Source organism: Dama dama, chromosome 12 (assembly GCF_033118175.1).
Source record: "Dama dama isolate Ldn47 chromosome 12, ASM3311817v1, whole genome shotgun sequence".
In the NCBI taxonomy this organism is placed as follows: domain Eukaryota; kingdom Metazoa; phylum Chordata; class Mammalia; order Artiodactyla; family Cervidae; genus Dama; species Dama dama.
The window spans coordinates 74,495,799-74,518,288 of NC_083692.1; the positions used below are offsets into that span (position 1 = coordinate 74,495,799).

A 22,490-nucleotide genomic window follows, 5' to 3' on the forward strand; every position below is an offset into this window, starting at 1 on the left:
TTGTATATCCTCCAAAATCGAAAGTAAAAAAAAAAATATTCTTATTAAAATTTGCTTTCCATTCTCTGGGGAAAAAAAAAAAAAAGCCTCTGAATGGCAAGGAGTACCTACCTTGGTTTATGTATTGCTGAGGACACAGACAAAGGAAGACAGTAAACGGACCATGACAGGCATGAAGATCATGAAGATGAGGCCATAATAAGCCCCCACACTCCAAGTTCCTTGTTTCCTCCCAGTGTCACACTGGGTTAAAGAATGCTAAAAATCTTTAAGTAATCTAAAATCATGCTGCTCATTGAATTAATGTAAAGCAGTTCAGAAATATCTTAATGAGAAAACTTCTGTAGAGTCATCTGAAAGATAATAATGTCTTCCTATTGCAGTTTTAGGAGGAAAAAAAATGAAAAACCCAAGAGGAAATAATCGCTCTGACCCTGTGAATGAATTCATTCTTCTTGGATTCCCTTGCACCTGGGAGGTTCAGATCTTCCTCTTCTCACTCTTCTCTGTGATCTATGTGTTGACACTAACTGGAAATTTGTGCATTATCTGTGCAGTGTGGTGGGACCACCATCTCCACACCCCCATGTACGTCCTGCTGGCCAATTTTTCCTTCCTGGAGATGTGGTATGTCACTTCTACAGTCCCCAGTATGCTAGCCAACTTTCTCTCTGAGACCAAGACCATCTCCTTCTCTGGCTGCTTCCTCCAGTTCTACCTCTTCTTCTCCACAGGTGGTACTGAGACCCTCTTCTTGTCTGCCATGGCCTTTGACAGGTACCTTGCCATCTGCAGGCCCCTTCACTACCCCACTGTCATGACGGTGCAACGCTGCATCAGAATGGGAGCCTGCTGCTGGCTGTGTGGCTTCTTGTACTTCCTCTTGCCTATTCACCTAATCTCTCAGCTCCCATTTCATTGTCTCAATAAGATTGATCATTTCCTTTGTGACTCAGGACCCCTTATAAAGCTGTCCTGTGTGCCAGCCCCTGCCACTGAGATCATCTGTGCCACTTTTAACTCAGTCCTCATTTTCTCCACCTTAATCTTCATTATCAGCTCCTACACCCTGGTTATCAGGGCTGTGCTTAGGGTGCCCTCAGCAGAAGGCCGGCATAAGGCTTTCTCTACCTGTGGATCCCATCTGGCTGTGGTGTCCCTGTTCTATGGCTCCATCATGGTTGTATATGTGAGCCCAACGGCAGGCAATTCAGCAGAGATTCAAAAATACGTGACCTTGTCCTATATTGTGTTAACTCCGTTATTCAACCCTTTGATCTATAGTCTCCGAAATAAGGAGATGAAGGAGGCGCTGAGAAAATTACTTAAGACAGTAAGATTTAGTCAAAAGCATGAAAGAAATCTCTGAAGAACTCTGTTCATAACTGAAATAATGTATGGGAAATAAATAATTTAAAGATTGGTATTCAGTTGTACTAATTAAATTAGGAAAATGTGTTTTGAGGAGGAGGAACATACTCAAGTGTAATTAGATGTTCATTAAATTAACTGTATCCATTTTTATTGTTAGAGAAAATTTTATATTAATAATAAAGCTTTTCAAATTCAAATAAAAATAATCAAAAGCGATGATCAGTCATCTTTCTGGCATTCAGATTGAATACTAGTTAATATTTGCTGCCAGTATCACATACATACATACATACATACTGGTACATGCGATCTGTCCAATATTTTAAATTTATTACCAGTATTTAGCTGGTGAGTCAAAAGTTTTGTATGCTAAACTTATAAAACAACATTTAAATTTTACTATCTCAATATTAAAAATATAGCAAAATGCATTCACCTTCTTATGAAACATTGATTTATCATAATTTCATTTCTTTACATTTTCTCACCAAAATTTATTTAAAATAATTTTACTATTTGGATCCAGGTGGTATTAATACTTTTTCCATTGTATATTTACTTTTAAGAATTATTTTTGGAAGAGCTCTCTTTTAAAAAAACAGCCAAGCCTTTTCTTAATACATCATTTGTGTCTTCTGTAGGTTAAGGTTAGAAGATAATGACTAGTGACTCTTAGGTATATTTCAAATTACAAAATTGTTAGATTTGCCTCTTCCAACTATCTCAAGAACACTAGTACCTCATGCTCTCAACCAGAATTTTCCTCATACTATAAAAAGAACCTGGACCCATTAGCTATCACTCCCTAATTTCCCCCCTCTCCAGTCCCTGTAAACAATTAATCTACTTTCTGTTTCTATGGATTTTTGTATTCTGGAAATTTCACATAAATGGAATCATACAATATGTGACCTTTTGTGATTTGCTTCTTTCACTTAACATAATGTTTACAAGGTTCATTTATGTTGTAGCATGTGTTCAGTTTAGTTCAGTTCAATCGCTCAATTATGTCCGACTCTTTGAGACCCCATGGACTGCAGCACGCAAGGCTTCCTGTCCATCACCAACTCCTGGAGCTTGCTCAGACTCATGTCCATTGAGTTGGTGATGCCATCCAGCCATCTCATCCTCTGTCGTCCCCTTCTCCTCTCACCTTCAAACTTTCCTAGCATCACGGTCTTTTCAAATGAGTCAGTTCTTCGAATCAGATGGCCAAAGGATTGGAGTTTCAGTTTCAGCATCAGTCTTTCCAATGAATATTCAGGACTGATTTCCTTTAGGATGGACTGGTTGAATCTCCTTGCAGTCCAAGGGACTCTGAAGTCTTCAACACCACAGTTCAAAAGCATCAATTCTTCAGCCCACAGCTTTCTTTATAGTCCAACTCTCACATCCAAACATGACTACTGGAAAAGTAGTTTATTACTTTTTGTGGCTGAATAAAATTCCACAGTATGGATATACCATATTTTGTTTATCGTTAACTGTTGATGGCATTTGCTTTCATTATTGGTCTGTATGAGTTATACATAGACAAGTTTATTTTGTGAATACATATTTTCACTTTTTTAGGGTATATCCTTGCAAGAGGAATTGCTTGGTCACATGTTATTTCTATGGACTTCCCAGGTGGCATTAGTGGTAAAGAACCCACCTGATAATGCAGCAGACTCGAGAGACATGAGTTCCATCCCTGGGTCAGGAAGATCCCTAGAGAAGGGCATGGCAACCCACTCCAGTGTTCTTGCCTGGAGAAGTCCATGGACAGAAGAGCCTGGTGGGCTACAGTCCATAGAGTTGCAAAGAGCTGGGCAAGACTGAAGTGACTTAGCCCAGTACAGCACACAATCTTGATATTACTGAATAGACTCATATAGTAGTATGATAGTCTCATATGATATGTCTCATATGATAGTCTCATATGATAGTCTCATATCACGTATTTTCAAGAAGAATCCATTTGATTATGTCCTTGAATCTATAATTTCTTGATCTAACCTTTAAAAATAAATTGTTGACATAATTTATGATTAAATGGGACTTTACAGAGATATTTAAAACATTGATTTAGGATAGGAAAAAATGAATGAGAAATAAATTGTGATAAAAGGAAACAATAGAATAGGCAAATTGTGGAATATGGAGTAAGTGGAAAATGTAATTAATGAAAATACTATAATGATTGTAGTAAATAATATATAAAATAAAGTTCTTTTCCTTAAATACATTATAAAGAAAGCAAGTGTATAGAAAAAGGCTTAGTATGTCTAAACTATTGGTATTGTCAAAACTTTTGTTCACAATCTTTTCTTTGTTTCTATAGGTTGAACAATTTCCATATTGTCAAATATCACTGTGTGAACATCATTTTATTTAATTGTCTTAATTGGCCATTTTTTCACATTACTGTACTTACAATTTTTTTTAATATGGAATATATTTGTTGGTCCAGTTAAAATGTCATAATAGGGGAAATTTTGATGGTGGCCAAATTGTAGCAAATATGTGCTTATAAATGTATGAGAGGAAGGAATTAAAGCAGCTGGTGTGTTATCCATTCACTCCCTTCACCGTGAAGAAATTCCTGAGTTAAGGAAAGAAGACAGGGGAACCACGCTAAATTCCTTATCAACTAGACTTCAAGTAAATCAACTAGACTCCAAGTAAATCAACCAAAGGTATTTTCTAGGAAAAAAACAAAACAAAAATGAACTTTAATCTCTTAAATTCCCTTATCAAAATGTTACTGATAAAGGATCATCTACTATAATAAGAATCCAATATCCATCTAGAGGCATGGATCTCTAGTAAATGTTATGTAAGTTATACAGCTCTTACAGATGTAAAAATGAAAATTTCCAAGTGACCTGGACTCATCAGATTACATCTTACTAAATAAATAATGCCATCTTGCTTATTTAACTTATATGCAGAGTGTGAACTAAGTCATTCAGTCATGTCCAACTCTTTGTGACCCTATGAACTGTAGCCCACCAGTCTGTCCATGAGATTTCCCAGGCAGGAATACTGGAGTAGGTTGCCATTTCCTTCTCCAGGGGATCAGCAGAGTATATCACAGTAAGTGTCAGACTGGGTGAATCACAAGCTGGATTCAAGATTGCCAGGAAAAGTATCAACAACCTCAGATTTGCAGATGATGACAGTATAATGGCAGGAAGTCTAGAGAAACTAAAAGGCTCTTCATGAGAGTGAAAGAGGAGAGTGAAAAAGCTGGCTTGAAACTCAACATTCAAAACCTAAGATCATGGCATCCAGTCCCATCACTTCAAGGTAAATAGAAGGGGAAATGTGGAAGCAGTGATAGATTTTATTTTCTTGGGCTCCAAAATCACTGCAGACAGTGATTGCAGCCATCAAATTAAAAGACACTTGCTCCTTGGAAGGAAAGCCATCACAAAACCAGACAGCGTATTAAAAAGCAGAGACATCATTTTGCCAACAAAGGTTGATATAGTCAAAGCTATAGTTTTTCCAGTAGTCATGTATGGATGTGAGAGTTGGACCATAAAGAAGGCTGAGCACCAAAGAATTGATGCTACTGAACTGTGGTGCTGAAGAAGACTCTTGAGAGTCTCTTGGACAGCAAGGAGATCAAACTAGTCAATCCTAAAGGAAATCAACCCTGAATATACCTTGGAAGGACTGATGCTGAAGCTGAAGTTCCATACTTTGACCACCTGATGCAAAAAGCCAACTCACTGAAAAAGACCCTGATGCAGGAGAAAGATTGGAGGCAAAAGGAAAAGGGGGCAGCAGAAGATGAGATGGTTGGATAGCATCACCGACTCAATGGACATGAATTTGAGCAAATTCTGGGAGATAGAGGAAGACAGGAGACTGGCATGCTATACTCCATGGGGTCACCAAGAGTCAGATAGGACTTAGCAACTGAACAAAGACAAATAAATATTATTGTGAAATGGACAGTCTTATCTGCTAGTGAAACTGTACCCAGTTCCATAGGAACACAAAAGACAAGATTTACTAGTCTATCTGTATATGGAATCTTAACAAAACAAAAAGCACAGAATTCATAGAAAAAGGGATCAGACTTGTGGTTACCATAAATGGAGTGTTAGCAGGAGGGGGATTTGGAGGTAGGTGGTCAAAAGGTACAAAGTTCCAGTTAAAGATAAATAGGTACTAGGGTGAGTCTCTTGATAAGGGTGAAAGAGGAACATGAAAAAAGTTGGCTTAAAACTCAGCATTCAAAAAACGAAGATCATGGCATCCAGTTCCATCACCTCATGGCAAATAGATGGGAAAACAAAGGAAACAGTGAGAGACTTTATTTTTGGGGCTCCAAAATCACTGCAGATGGTGACTGAGCCATGAAATCAAAAGATGCTTGCTCCTTGGAAGAAAAGCTATGACAAACCTAGACAGCACATTAAAAAGCAGGGACATTACTTTGCCAACAAAATTCCATCTAGTCAAAGCTATGGTTTTTCCAGTAGTCATGTATGGATGTGAGAGTTGGACCATAAAGAAAGCTGAGCACCAAAGAACAATGCTTTTGAACTGTGGTGCTGTAGAAGGCTCTTGAGAGTCCCTTGGACTGCAAGGAGATCCAATCAGTCCATCCTAAAGGAAATCAGTCCTGAATATTCATTGGAAGGACTGATGCTGAAGCTGAAACTCCAATCCTTTGGCCACCTGATGCAAAGAACTAACTCATTGGAAAAGACCCTGATGCTGGGAAAGATTGGAAACAATGACAGACTATTTTCTTGGACTTCAAAATCACTGCAGATAGTGACTGCAGCCATGAAATTAAAAGACGCTTGCTTCTTGGAAGAAAAGCTATGATAAATGTAGACAGAGTGTTAATAAAACAGAGACATTGATTTGCCAGCAAAGGTCTGGATAGTCAACGCTATGTTTCTTCCAGTAGTCTTGTATGTATGTAAGAGTTGGACCATAAAGAAGGTTGAGCGCCAAAGAATTAATGCTTTTGAATTGTAGTGTTGGAGAAGACTCTTGAGAGTCCCTTGGACTGCAAGGAGATCCAACCAGTCAATCCTAAAGGAAATCAACCCTGAATATTCCTTGGAAGGACTGATACTGAAACTGAAGTTCCAATACTTTGGCCACTTGATGCAAAGAGCCAATTCATTAGAAAAGACTGTGATGCTAGGAAAGGCAGAAGGCAGGAGGAAAACGGGATGACAGGATGAGATGGTTGGATGGCATCACTGACTCGATGGACATGCATTTCAGCAAGCTCTAGGAGTGGGTGATGGACAGGGAAGCCTGGCACTCTGAAGTCCATGTGGTCACAAAGAGTTGGACATGACTGAGTGACTGAACAACAAGTACTAGGGATGTAATGTAAAACATGATGACTGTAGTAAACAATAGAAAGAAAAAGAAAGTGAAGTCGCTGAGCGTAGAATTGATGTTTTTGAACTGTGGTGTTGAAGAAGACTCTTGAGAGTCCCTTGGACTGCAAGGAGATCCAACCAGTCCCCATCCTAAAGAAGATCAGTCCTGGGTGTTCACTGGAAGGACTGATGCTGAAGCTGAAACTCCAATACTTTGGCCACCTCAGGCGAAGAGTTAACTCATTGGAAAAGACCCTAATGCTGGGAAGGATTGGGGGCAGGAGGAGAAGGGGACAACAGAGGATGAGATGGCTGGATGGCATCACCGACTCAATGGACATGGGTTTGTGTAGACTCCAGGAGTTGGTGATGGTCACGGAGGCCTGGTGTGCTGCGATTCATGGGGTCACAAAGAGTTGGACATGACTGAGCAACTGAACTGAACTGAACTTCCCATTCAAAGTAATCCCAATCAAAATTCCAGCAATAATTTTTATGTGAATTGAAAAGTGGATCATAAATTTATGTGGAAATGTATTAAGCTAAGACTGCCAAAAAAAGTTGAAAGAGAAATAAATTGAGAAGACTTACCCTACTAGATATCAAGACTTATTAAATAGCTATGATAATTAGAGAATGTGGAACTGGTCAACAGGTACAAAAAACAGATGGCATTAAATAAATAATCCATAAAGCAATCCATGCATATACTAACACTTAAAATAACAAAAATATATACACTATGAAAACAGTGTTTAAATATTTAGTAGTGCTATTGTAAATTCTGTGTTAATCCCAAAGGAGGGAAGGGTCACTTTCCTATGGAGGAGATGATAAAAATAAGACTACATACAGGGATAAGACTACATACATAACAGGGATGGACTTAAAGGTTTCTTTATTTGTTTGTTTTTCTACCAAAATGAAAAAATCTAGGTCAAATGAATTTTCTAGGTCAAATGTTGAAAATGAAATTTGACTTCTATTTCTTACAGAGAAGTTAAGCTCAAGATGATAGTAGATCTTAAATGTGAAAGTTAAGACAGTAAATCTTTTAAAAAACAAAGTAGAATGTTTTCACAACTTTGAAATAAGCAAAAAAATAATTAACTCTAAAAAAATAGACACATTAAAATTTAAAATTCTGTTCAATCAAAAAATGAGACTGAAAAAATAAGCCACATAATTAGGAGAAAACACTAGGAATGCATATAACTCATAAAATGTGTTTTTTAAATCTTTAAAGTGACAAATTCCAAGTAGAAAAATGGGCAAGACTCTTAAAAAGTCATTTCACTTTCTTTGCAGTAAGTAGTTTTCTATTATACTGTGTAGTATCATTTAATAAGTGAACAATCTTGGAAATCAAATTAATCTTGAATCCTTAAGTGAAGAAAAATAAAGCTGTGTTATCTTGAGGAACGTTAACTCATGTTTCTGAATCTAATTTTCTTACTTGCAATTTAGGACTAATTAATGCATTTAAAATAACACATATAATGGCATAGAATAGGCATTCAAGGATGATAAGTACATTATTTTTATTCTGCCTTATTTTTTTGTATTTTGGTCCCATATTAAGAAAAATAAAAACCACATATATGTCATATTTTTATTTTAGTGCTTATATTGTTGATTCTTACAACTGAATTTCAATTCACTTAATTTATAATTCTGTAAGAAAGAGGGTAAATTTTGTTTATAATTTGAAATTTTTAGGAATTTGTTTTTAAGGGCTGAAGACTGTATTAAATACACCATGATCCATAAATGTTATGGGTATTTGAATGGAAAAATTTGCCTGTATATTTACATTAAAATAGATTTGTTAAATGCTGATTTTATATTAACTAGTGTACTAAATTTCAAGAATTAACCAGATAAGGCATAGCCCCTGCCCTTAGGGAGCTTGCAATTGAGGAGTTTTACGCAAATGTTTAATAATAATTTAAAGCATAAATATTAGTCCCTGCAACTAAGATAACCAAAAAAAATCATTAGGCTTTACATTTTTTTTTTCCCACTTTTGTGGAGTTAATGGAAGCCAAATACAGAATAACCCCCATTGTTATTCTAACCTCCACTGTTATTCCTTATGTATTGTACTGCTGTTATTTCATTCTCTTTCTATTCTTTCCCATATAGCTTTTCTTTAGTATTTGGGTAAAACGCTCTGTTAAATATTAATTCAGTTGCCTCTTGACAAGAGGTTAAGTGAAAGGCTTGAGGGAAAGACTGAATATTACAGAAACATTTTCCAAATGGAGTTAGGAGAAAATTCAAGATAAGTTTATTCAGATGCTATCTATCAAGATGAAGGTATGACTTGGCTGAATGAATTTAAGCTTCTCATTTAAAGAGTTAAACTTTAAATGAGAGTTTAAACTCTCACTTAAAAAGTTAAAGCTCAGTTAAAGGCATAGGAAGACTGATTAGATAATCCCCTCACAAAGAGGGATTATTAGTGTTTGAATTTTAGATAAATATTTCGTGGTGTTCTACTGGTTGACTAACAAGGTGTTGAAATTCCATGAATTATATTAACCCTATTTCTGGACTTGGAGACAGACATAACATGTAGATATAAATTGAACGCCTAGAATTTTCAACCTCTTTTATAAGGTCTATATGTTGTCAATTTGAAGTGCTTCCAGTGAGATTTTAGACATTAATATGCCTCTTGGAATGTAGGTAGTAGCTTCTGAATCTCTTCAGAGCATTTTTTATCTCTTTATTTCTCAAGGTATAAATGGCTGGATTTAGGAGAGGTGTAATAACAGAGTAAAACACAGCAAGAAATTTGTCCACCCAGGTGATGCTGAGTGGCCACACATAGATGAAGATGCAGGGCCCAAAGAAGAGCAGCACCACTGTGATGTGGGCAGTGCAGGTAGAGAGTGCCCTAGAGGTACCAGCTTTAGAGCTTCGGCGAACAGTAAGAAGAATATATGTGTAGGATATCAGCAGCAGTATAAAGCAGGTCATGGCCAGAACCCCACTGTCAGCATTCATTAATATTCCCAAGTTATCGGAATCTATGCAGGCAAGCTTGATTACCAGTGGTATATCACAGAAAAAGCTGTCGATTTCCTTGGGGCCACAGAAAGGCAATTGCACAATCACAACCATTTGACTCACGGCATGCACAAAGCCAATGGTCCAGGAAGTCACCACAAGCCCAATGCACTTTTGCAGGTTCATTATGGTTGAATAGTGGAGTGGCTTGCAGATGGCCACATAGCGGTCATAGGCCATTACCACCAATAGCACCATCTCACCCCCTCCAACAAAATGCACAAAGAGGATCTGGCACATGCAGCCTCCAAAGGAAATAGTCTTGTTCTCTCTGACAAAGTCTGTGATCATCTTAGGAGTAGTTACTGAAGAAAGCCACATATCAACAAAGGACAGGTTGGCCAATAAGAAGTACATGGGAGAATGCAGATGGGAGTCAGTGATGATTAAGATCATGATGACAATATTTCCAGATACAATGATCAAATATAGCATAAAAAATATCAGTAAGAGTAAGACTTGCTTATTCCATGACTGGCAAAGTCCCAGAAGCATGAATTCTGACACTACAGACACATTTCTTTTATCCATTTTACTCAGCATGTCCTCTAAAATAACCTAGAGAGAAAGATAGATTGTCAGTTAGTAGGATGGGAAAGGGTACTTATTTTCTTGACTTTGGTTAAAATTTATCTCACTGAAATTTAAATTTCATTGAAATTTAGCATCTATATCTGAAAGTGAAAAGTATAATTGGCAAGATAAATATTGGTAAAATACTCAGTGTAGTGTGCCCACAAGAGAAGTAAAATGCCTAAAACTGGCTTTCCAAGATCGGATTCTTATGAATGATTGAGAGGTTTCTTTCACAATGAGGAAGTGAGAAAGGTGGACAGCAAAATGAAAGGCTGAGAAAAGATTGTTGGACCACCTAGAATCTAGCTTCAGTCTGCTTCTGCAGTGGAAAGAATCTGGATGGGTGACCAACAACAACTGTTATAAGTTAATAACTAAAATTTAAGTAGTCTGCTTAGGAAGATGATGGTGAACAGATACTGAAATCCAGAACGAATGACATGGCACAAGATTACAGTTTCTCTGTTAAGCATAATGATTTCTTCAAGCCTCAGTTGAACTTAAAAATAGGGCTGGTGCACTGGGAAGACCCAGAGGCATGGGGAACACATATAAATCCATGGCTGATTCATGTCAATGTATGGCAAAAACCACTACAATATTGTAAAGTAATTAGCCTCAAACTAATAAAAATAAATGAAAAATAAATAAATAAAGCTGCTAAGAGAGTAGATCTGAAAAATTCTCATCACAAGAAAAAAAGTAACTATGTGAGGTGATGGCTAATAACTAAACTTATTGTGGTAATTATTTCACTATATATATGTGCATATATTTATATATATCTCTAATCATTATGTTATACACTTTAAACTTATATAATGTTATATGTCAATTATATGTTAATAAAGCTAGAGAAAAACAAACAAAAAAAAGTTTTTAGTTTATTACTCTAAAATATGGGCTTCCCAGGTGGCTCGTAAAGAATCTGCCTGCAGTGCAAGAGACTCAGTTTCCATCACTGAGTCGTGAAGATCCGCTGGGGAAGGGAGTGGAAACCCACTCCAGCATTCTTGCCTGGAGAATTCCATGGACAGAGAAGCCTAGCAGGCTACAGTCCATGGGGTCACCCAGAGTGAGACGTGACTGAACAACTAAGAATTCCACCTCACTTTTCAAGTATATGTTGGAACAAGCTTCTTTAGGAGAGAGGCTATACAGAAGGCCATATAAAAAAATACCATGGCATGATAATTCAAATGCAAAATAAGCACATAATTCACCATTAGTTAGGATCACAATTAAATGCAATTCACTTAGTAAACTGAATCTATTAGGGAAAAAAATGTCAGGGGAGTGTTATGTGAGAGGGATTGACCAAAGTTTCCACTTTGGTGGAACCCAGACTCACATTCTGATTTAATGACCTCTCAACAGAGTGGGAGTCCCTTGGACTGCAAGGAGATCCAACCAGTCCATCCTGAAGGAGACCAGTCCTGGGTGTTCATTGGAAGGACTGATGCTGAAGCTGAAACTCCAGTACTTTGGCCACCTCATGCAAAGAGTTGACTCATTGGAAAAGACCCTGATGCTGGGAAGGATTGGGGGCAGGAGGAGAAGGGGATGACAGAGGATGAGATGGATGGATGGCATCACCAACTCAATGGACATGAGTTTGAGTAAACTCCAGGAGTTGGTGATGGACAGGGAGGCCTGGCGTGCTGCGATTCATGGGGTCACAAAGAGTCGGACACGACTGAGCACTGAACTGAACTGAACTGAACAGAGGTTTTTTATAACTCAAGTTTATCAATAGAAAATATTTACCTTCAATGATGCCAATAGATTATTTGAAATATTGCCATAAAAATTTTAAATGTATCTTTTCTAAAGTGAAAATAAGCTATAGACATGTGTAAGCAAAGTATGTCTTTGTTAGTACTGACTGATGTGAAGTTAAAACTTTAGAGATCACCTCTAAACGGAGTAATGATATTGTTTATATTCATCCTGAAGTAAATTGAGAGTTCCTCTCAAGCTGGCTGGTGGAAAGGTAGTTATATCTCTCTCTTTCCATTTTATTTATTTCCCTAGACCTCATTTACTTTTAGACTGTTGCATCTTTTTTTTTTAATTTTATTTTTTTATTGAAATATAACTAATAACTAATACAATAACTAACGTTGTGTTAGTTTTAGGTGTACAGGCAAGTGTTTCAGTTGTACACACACATGCACACACACACACACACATATTTTTCAGTCTTTCCTTTATAGGTAATTTCAAATATTTAGTATAGGTCCCTGTGCTATACAGTAGGTCACTATTAGCTATCTATTTATATATATAATAAAGCATATATGTTAATCCCAAACTCCTAGTTTATCCCATCCCACCCCTTTCCCCTTTTATAACCATAAATTTACTTTCTATGTCTGTGGGTCTATTTCTCTTTTATATATAAGTTTATTTGTACATATGTTGCATCTTCTTTTATCCTTTGAAATCTCAAGGGTGGTACCAAGGAGAGCAGGTGAGCAAAAATGAAAACCATTACCTCATCATGAGCACTGGTTTTCCCTTCCCTTATACTGAGAACTAAGAAGCATAGATAAAGGATGGAAAGAAAGAAGAATTTCTTAAAGGAATTAGGTAAGTCACATATTTGCTGTGAGAATAGGAACATGTGATAATAATTTCACAACTAACAAATAAACATAACCTCCATAATATTTATTTAATTTCTAAAGAAAAATAGTCTGGTATTATATCCAAAAGGCCTATGTCTCCTTAGAAATTTGAATAATTTGACCTTTACCTTGAACTTAACTTTTGTCAAGGTAAATCTTTCCAAAACTAGTTTTCAATAATTAGTTTTGTACCAATTGGAATAAGAGACATGGAAGACAGATAGTAGCAAAAGTAGAATTTCAACTGTGTGTGAGAGAGAAATTTGCTAAAAGATGAACATGTACATTGCAAGGGAACAGTTTATCAATAAGAAATCATATTTTTTCATCAGTTTTGAAATTTCTAATATTTCACAATGTTATTAGAGATATTATTTGATCAATATCAGTCCAACATTTGGGATAATTCATAGAATAACCGTGGACTTTTTAAAAATGTCAGATCTAGTCTGAACCCTGTTACTTATTGACCTTATGCCTTTGAGCTAAATTTATTTCTGTTTCCATTTCCTCATCTGTGAAAAAGAGAACACTCAATCTAATAGACTTGTAGTCAAGTCAGAAAATATACTGAAAGCAATTAAAATTTTGATAGTGCATGTTTAATAAATATTAGTTATTTCCCTTCTTAATTCATTAAAATGCAACCTAAAGCTCTACAGTTTCCAAAACTTACTGGCAAAAATCTTAGTGAATGGCCAACCACCTTCTGTAACCAAAATACATGGGATAACCTTTCTTTGTGGGCTTCCCTGGTAGCTCAGCTGGTAAAGAATCTGCCTGCAATGCAGGAGACCCCAGTTTGATCCTAAAATACCTACTGCTTATATTTTCTCTAAAATAATAAGTAGATGCTTAGCAACCCTATAGGATGTAGATGCAAGTGAATTATCAGACTTGCTTCTTGCTTTCCACGAGCTTAACAACATTTTTACCTTTCAATTCTGCTTTTATCCAGGAGGCATTTAATATTTTAAAAAGACTGACAAGAAGTAGTTACACATTCCTTTAAGGCACCCTTGGAATTCTGTAACTTAAGGTGTATTTTCACAAAAGGGGGTGGTGAAATTGAAAATTTTGAATTTTTCAGTTAGGATTAGTGAAATTGAAAAAAATAGGGAAAAGATATAAACTGAGTCACTCTTTTTGAGTATTAAAATATAGCAACATATTTTTCATCGTAGTCTGGATGCAATGTCCTTCCATTAATTTTTTTCATGATAGTAATCCTAAAGCTGTGAGATTCTCAACATTTATAATATTACAAAGAGAAACTTGGACTCAGAGAATTTAATAGATTGCCTGATATAAACATGGAAGAGGTACACAGGGAGATACTCCAAGTTCCTTCTTCTACCTAAAGTTGCCTTCCTTTTTTCTCAAGTTATTAATTTTAATCCTGTTAATCCCATAATAAATGAATTTTATATCACTTCTCACAGGATACATAACTTTTTTCACTTCTGTCTCTATGCTAAAATTTGTCTTAGTATGCAATACTCTCTCTGATATAAAACACTTATTTTCTTAAGTGATAAGAGCCATTTAGCCAGGATAGCTGAAAGTTGTTCATAATCAAGTAGCTGTCAAAGCCCTGTGATCTCCCCAAGCAGACTTGAGAGCATCTCTGAGACACAGCATCATGATGATACATACATTTGTTAAAGAAACCACAGAAATTCCAGTAGGAATAGAATACGAGGAGAAAACCCATGAATGATCTCTTTAAAGTTCAGAAGTTAAATGAGCCATACTCAGTTCCAAGCATAACAGGCATGTATGAGACAGAAACAGATATATTTTTAAAATTCTTTTAAAGAAGAGAGTCCCAGAGAATATGAGATAACTTACCATACACAATTTTCTGTAAGACCAGATTACTTTTTACTCTTCTCTTCTAATATATGCTTGAGATAATCTCCATTATTGGGTAGAGTCAGTATCTCTGCAAGAACTTCCCCTCAGCCTGACACATATTTACCACTGGAAGGAATCCCTTGAGTGAAATTTTCCTATTCTCCGTTTTGGACAGAACAAGAATCATGAAAATAATTTTCATTGGACACCTCTTGGGAACTTCCTTGTTAAGAGCAATAAATTTTGCATATTCTGAGAATCAAAACAGGGAGACAAGAAAGCGAAGTTTTAGATTATTTTTCATTTAATGTATAAGTACTAGGCAGATGTCTTCTGCAATCTTAGTCTCTAACTAAATCTAAATCATCAGATACAATTAAAGTTTTATTAATAGTTCCAGTTCCAAGAGAAATCATATCTTAACCACTGTGATATATGACCACCAACAGAAAACCTTGATATGGGTGGCATGCTCTAATGCATGCCTAACGTTTTCTAAATAGACAGGGAGTGTTGGTCACCTCACTAATTTGTTTCAACATTATCTGTGATTACTTCAGGTCCTGACAGTTATGCACTGGGTGTCAAATTATTAAAATATCTTCAAAAGAACACTGATATTAGCATAAAATATATTTAATTTGATCTTTTAGTTCTTTTAAATAATTTTATTGTGGTGTAATTAATATATAACAAACAGCACATACTTAAAGTGTGCAATTTGATAAAGTTTGACATATGTGTTCAACAATGAACATCATCACAATCAAGGTAGTGAACATATCCATCAGCCTTTATGTTCCTTGATAATCTCTCTTTAGTAGAAAAGATACATGCATCCTGATGTTCATTGCACAATTATTTCAGTAGCCAAGATACAGAAACAATTTAAGTATGCATCAGTATAAGAATGGGTAAAGAAGATGTGACCTAGATATATATAAATGTAGATATATACACAATATTACTCAGTCAACGAAATAATTAAATTCTGCCACTTGTAACAACATGGATGAACTAAAATGTATTATATGTAATGAAATAAGTCATACAGAGAAAGGCAAATACTGTGTGTTATCACTTATATGTGATCTCAAGCCATTTCTTCAATGAGCTTCCTAAGAAGTCTGTCATAATGAGTTGTAACCTACATACATCTCTCCTTCCCTCTGAATTTCTTTCCCATCTGTGAATATAATATAATATTGTCAGGCACCTTGGAGTTGTCTTCTTTTTTTACTTTGGTGCACCAGATGTTGATTTTACGAATAATTGTGCTTGTTGTTTAGTCGCTAAGTCATGTCCTACTGTAGCCTGCCAAGCTCCTCTGTCTATGGGATTTCCCAGGTAACAATACTGGAGGGGGTTTCCTTCTCCAGGGGATCTTCCTGACCCAGGGATCAAGTCTATGTTACCTGCACTGGCAGGCAGATTCTTTACTACTGAGCCACCAGGGAAGCCAATACAAATAATAAAACTCAGATAACAAAAAATAAGAATTCCATATATTCAGCAAATATTTAATGTGGATAAGTGCAATGTATTTTTATCATCTTGATTTAGTTCAAACTTGAATAATACCTCTTGTCTACGATCTTAAAATCTGGGAGTGGGGAAAAGATATGTACACAAACAAATAAACATAAAGCAGCTTATAAAGTGTAAAAAGAAAGATATGCAAATGGTGAAATAAAAATTCAGAGGTGGAAAGTGTGCTTCCATTAGGGGAATAAGGAGAATTATTATGGGAAAATGTCATTTGAACTAGACCTTGAAGGATAGATGGGATTTTGCAGATACTTCTGTTTAGTCATTCAGTTATATCCAACTCTTTGTGACCCCATGTCAGGCTTCCTTGTCCTTCACCATCTCCCACAGTTTGCTCAAACTCATGTCCATTGAATCAGTGATGCCATCCAACCATCTTGTCCTCTGTTTTCCACTTCTCCTGCCCTCAGTCTTTCCCAGCCAGCATCAGGGTCTTTTCTAATGAGTTGGCTCTTCGCATCAGGTGGCCAAAGTATTGGAGTTTCAACTTCAACATCAGCCCTTCTAATGAATATTCAGGATTGATTTCCTTTAGGATTGACTGGTTTGATCTCCTTGCAGTCCAAAGGACTCTCAAGAGTCTTCTCCAACACCGCAGCTCAAAAGCATCAGTTTGCAGATATAGAGGGAGGTAATGAGAATTCCATATAGAGAAAGTGGCCACAAAGAATCAAATATGAAAAACTGAAAGCTCCTCAGAGAATGAAATGCTGTCCAAAATTATTCTGAAAGAAAGAGTAGGAAAAGGTAAGAAAGAAAGTCATTTGAAGTCTATTTGTGGAGAACTGGGAAAATTTTGAATGAGGAAACCACTGGTGGATTTTAAGCAGGCAAATGATAAAAGCAACACTGCTTTAGGGGTTTCTTAGTATCACCAAGAGGTAATAAAGTCTAAGTAATCTTTTTCCTCTTTAGTCTTTCAGTGTAAAGAGTTTGCTTTTATATGTTAATTGGGAAGTCACACATTCCTCTGAAGTATTTTAGTCAATAAGCTTAAATATTGATACTTCTCACTCTTTTCTCTCATATCTAAAGACTTCTATCATACTGCCCTTCTAAAAGATACTTCTAAATTCTCCAAATTTTTATCACCAGTGTCCTTCAGTTACTATATCTCAACATTTGTCTCATTGGGATCTCTGCACATCCCCTCTCTATTCTCCAAAATATGCACAATGATATTTGAAATATTCCTATCAGAACTTTGGCTGACATATTGTCTTTTTCGCTCCACAAATTGTGTTTTTTGGAAACTTTTGGAATCTATATTTCAGGTGGGCAAGTTATTTGTAAACAATGGGGCCTCAGACAAGTTGCTACTTCTCTTTATTGATCCCTCAGAGAATGTGGACTAATTTAACTTTATATAGAAACTTTGGCTTGGAAGAGAACTTCCCTAAAGCTACAGAGGCCACGTCTCAGGAGAACCTGTGATAAAGAAAGTGAAATTTTAATTTTGTGAATCAATAAACTCTTTATCCAGCTAGAGACAGAAGGATATGATTTATTAAACAGGTCCTTAGAGATCTGGTCAGCATCAAAACTACAGGTCTTTCTTTCGAGCATAGCAGAGAGTCCTGACACCATTACGCCAATCCCCTTTCATCCCTATCTCCTTATATTGATTTCTTAATGCTCTTGATTTGGAGCGATTTTAAAAGGATTTAGATTACTAAAAGATGCACAAACTTCTACCAAAGCATTATGAAAGACTTCTCAGAACGCTGGTATGGAAAATAAGTGGGAGAAAATTACTTTTGAAAAATTTGTGTTTGTGCTGAAAATATAAGCCTTCATAACTTTTAGGACTCACATCCCTACATATTGCCACACACAAAAAAATTTCAAAAAACTCAGATACCTGGCATCCTTTCCATGAGAATATAGAGTAAAAAGAAATTTGTTTATGACAAAAGAAAGCATTTGCCTTCTCTTGAATAGTGGAAATGTTTTACTTTAAACTAGCATATAAGTACAATCCCAAAAACTTGTGGAAAAAAAATACTACAAAATATAGTCCCATACCTAGCTTTTTTTCCTACAAAATTTTAAGTATAAAACTAAATGCAAACTTAAAGCCACTGATTTCTAGAGAATCACTGTAACATTACAAAGCCAGTGTCGGTGAGTAACATTATGCTCTTATATTTTTATGTTGCAGAAAAACAGAGGTATTGCCTTTAAAATGGTTACTACCAACTTACTGTAAAATATGTCCATTTATTTTTCACATTTTAATGATATGAGGAATATATTCAACTGAGAGTAAATTGTAAAACCTTCTCTGCTGAGTATTTCACCATAAGATGGGTTTAGAAAAAAAAAAAACCTAGTACATTTATGGTGTTAACTTTGTGTTACATGCTATACAGAAACTATCATAGATCATCTCTGTCCCCAAAATAGTAAGCTTACAAAATGTGTTTAAAGTTCTCTAGTTCTATCAAAGTAAGGGAGAGATTCAGAAGCAGGCAAAAGTTTGTTTCTGTGCCACCAGCTACCTACTATGCCCAGAACTCAGAGTATATAGCCAAGAACAAGCGAACTATATTCTCTTCCTAACTGATGAATTTTTGGAAAAATATCTTCTCCTCATTCTCAAACAAGAACACATTTGAAACTAATTCTAAATGATAAATACATGTCTTTTGAACTTGCAGGTTACTGACCCAATGAACATCTCTGAGCCAGATTCCAGCTTTGCTTCTGTAAGAGAATTTATACTCCTAGGTTTTTCTTGTGAGTGGAAGATTCAGAGCCTCCTCTTCTCACTCTTCCTTACAACATATGCTCTGACCTTAACAGGGAATGGGGCCATTATTTGTGCTTTATGGTGTGACCAGCGACTCCACATCCCCATGTACATATTCCTGAGGAGTTTCTCCTTTCTAGAGATCTGGTATGTCTCTTCTACAGTCCCCAAGATGTTGGTCAACTTCCTCTCAGATAAAAAGACCATCTCCTTTGTTGGATGTTTCCTACAATTCTATTTCTTTTTTTCCTTGGGAACGACTGAATGCTTACTTTTGGCTGTCATGGCTTTTGATCGGTACCTTGCTATCTGCCGTCCCTTGCACTACCCTAATATCATGACTGGGCATCTCTGTACCAAACTGGTCCTTATCTGCTGGGTCTGTGGATTTCTGTGGTTCCTGATCCCCATTGTTCTCATTTCTCGGATGCCCTTCTGTGGACCAAACATCATTGACCATGTTGTGTGTGACCCAGGGCCACTGTTTGCTTTGGCATGTGTCTCTGCCCCCAAAACCCAAACGCTTTGCTACAGTCTAAGCTCAATAGTTATCTTTGGGAACTTCCTCTTCATCCTTGGGTCCTATACTCTTGTCCTAACAGCTGTGTTGCGTATGCCTTCAGCTACTGGGAGACAGAAAGCCTTCTCCACCTGTGGGTCTCATTTGGCTGTGGTATCCCTGTTCTATGGCTCTCTCATGGTCATGTATGTGAGCCCAGGACTTGGACATTCTGCTGGGATGCAGAAAGTTGCAACTTTGTTCTATGCTATGGTGACCCCACTCTTCAATCCCTTTATCTATAGCTTCCGGAATAAGGAGATAAAAGCAGCCTTGAGGAAACTTCTCGGGAATTTTAACATAATGTAAGACATATTAGATGATCCATCCATTGTCAGGTCAGTATAGTCTAACATAAAACAACCAGAATTATATTGTTATCTAAGCTTCAAATATGGGTCTAGAGATGTTAACTTATATCAGCCTGTGAAATAAAACATTTATGAGGCCACTTATAATCATAAGATGCTGAGATTTTATAGATAAATGATAGTGTTGGGTTCCTCCTTGGCATTTAGCCTGTATGTTAAATAAGAAATGTACACCACATTTAGGTGTTTTTTGAATAGTTAATATGACTCACTTGTGATCAAAATTCCTATCTTCTATTGATAATTTAGGTTAATAGTTCTGGGATCAATAAAATTATAATTATGTCATTTTGCTTTGGTTGGCTAGGTTAGAGTGAAAAAGGAATCATTAATATATTATTTTCCACTTGTAATTCTTATCATATTTGACTTTATTATTTTTATGACATGATAATTCTAAGTAAATAAACCCTTAAAAGCAATTATCCAAAATTTCTGTAGAGAAATTATGGTCTCCTATATATAGTTTTTTATTTAAAATGGATAACCAACAAGAACCCACTATATGGCACATGGAACTCTGCTCAGTGTTATGTGGCAGCCTGAACAGGAGGGGAGTTTGGGGGAGAACGGATATGTGTATATATATATATGGCTGTGTCTTTTCTCTGTCCACCTAAAACTATCACAACTTTGTTAATCAGCTATGTGTGCATGTGTGCTAAGTCATTTCAATCATGTCAGATTCTGCCACCCTGTGGACTGTAGCCCACCAGGTTCCTCTCTCCTTGGGATTCTCCAGGCAAGAATACTGGAGTGGGTTGCCAATGCCCTCCTCCCGCGGTTCTTCCCAAGCCAGAGACTAAACCCACATCTCTTACATCTCCTGCATTGGCAGGCAGTTTCCTTACCACTAGCAATATACTCCAGTACAAATTAAAAAAAAAAATTTTTTTTTAATTCTGTCGAAGTAATGGTCAATGCTAGCCTAATGACATCCATACATACATTGTTTTCTTTACCCATTTCCCCTTTCTAAAGCCTTAGAGCTCAGGTTCTAATGCCTACATAGCAGCATCAAAGTATTCAGAAATGCAGTATCCTGAATTCTAATATTTTCATCAAAGTATCACCAAAAATTTGATTGATCCTGTAATGGGGTTTTAGGTAACAGAACATCTCCACCTAGAAACTGGAGGGGGAAATGGTCTTGGGGATATACTACTTAAGATCAAAGAAATGAATGTCAGTTCAAGGTTATTTGTTACTAAAACAGTGTTTAAATAACATTGAGGGACAATTTTAAAGAAAAGCATCCAGAATTCAATCCCTGCAATAAAGCTATTTTCATTTGTCTGTATACTTCATGTAATACAATGTCAACTAATGGACATGAGTTTGAGCAAACTCCAGGAAATAGTGAAGGACAGTGAAGCCTGGCATGCTGCAGTCCATGGGGTCACAAAGAGCCAGATACAATTGAGTGACTGAACAACAAAGTTACATCAATTATATAATATCATGTATAATATGCTATTCTGACTAGCTTCATTTATTCATTAATATATGTAAAGAACTTAAGACGGCGCCTGACACAAAAAAAGTGGCTCAAAATGTTAATTACTATTCTTTTCAAAGTAGTCAACAACAACAAGCCATGTAGTGGTGAATTTGCACATCTAAAACTTGTTAAACTCATAAATTCACTTTCTTTTTTCTTGTAATATTATTTTCCCATGTCTTCCATGCCCTTATTTTTCCTGGAATCTTGAACATTAATAATGTATGATTTTATAAATCATTGTAAAGGAGTTAGCAGCATTGAGGGGGATTCAGTATTTGGTCAGTTTAGCAAGGGTTTAAAGGCAGCCAAAATCACTGCAAATGGTGATTGCAGCCATGAAATTAAAAGATGCTTACTCCTTGGAAGGAAAGTTATGACCAACCTAGATAGCATATTAAAAAGCAGAGACATTACTTTGCCACCAAAGGTCCGTCTAGTCAAGGCTATGGTTTTTCCAGTAGTCATATTTGGATGTGAGAGTTGGACTATAAAGAAAGCTGAGAGCAGAAGAATTGATGCTTCTGAACTGTGGTGTTGGAGAAGATTCTTGACAGTCCCTTGGACTGCAAGGAGATCCAACCAGTCCATCCTAAAGGAGAACAGTCCTGGGTGTTCATTGGAAGGACTGATGAAGCTGAAACTCCAATACTTTGGCCACCTCATGCAAAGAGTTAACTCATTGGAAACGACCCTGATGCTGGGAGGGATTGGGGGCAGGAGGAGAAGGGGACGACAGAGGATGAGATGGCTGGATGGCATCACCGACTCGATGGACATGAGTTTGGGTGGACTCTGGGAGTTGGTGATGGACAGGGAGGCCTGGTGTGCTGTGATTCATGGGGTCGCAAAGAGTCAGACATTACTGAGTGACTGAACTGAACTGAACTGAAAGGCAGCTA

The 22,490-nt window shown here is 36.6% G+C and overlaps 3 protein-coding genes across 3 annotated transcripts; 2 read left to right on the top strand and 1 right to left on the bottom strand.

Annotated features, from left to right (window-relative positions):
- The first annotated feature begins 400 nt into the window (after positions 1-400).
- LOC133066885 (olfactory receptor 11H4-like) lies at positions 401-3,967 on the top strand. The gene is made up of 2 exons (XM_061158276.1): positions 401-1,350; positions 3,901-3,967. The coding sequence occupies exons 1-2, from the start codon at positions 401-403 to the stop codon at positions 3,965-3,967; spliced, it is 1,017 nt and encodes a 338-aa protein (XP_061014259.1).
- A 5,413-nt stretch (positions 3,968-9,380) lies between these two features.
- LOC133066886 (olfactory receptor 4K14-like) lies at positions 9,381-10,328 on the bottom strand. The gene has a single exon (XM_061158277.1). It carries the CDS (start codon positions 10,323-10,325, stop codon positions 9,381-9,383), a length of 945 nt encoding a protein of 314 aa, XP_061014260.1. The 5' UTR covers positions 10,326-10,328.
- Positions 10,329-19,065: 8,737 nt separating this feature from the next.
- Positions 19,066-20,025, top strand: LOC133067307 (olfactory receptor 11H12-like). The gene has a single exon (XM_061158458.1). The coding sequence runs from the start codon at positions 19,078-19,080 to the stop codon at positions 20,023-20,025; it is 948 nt and encodes a 315-aa protein (XP_061014441.1). The 5' UTR covers positions 19,066-19,077.
- The last annotated feature ends 2,465 nt before the right edge of the window (positions 20,026-22,490 follow it).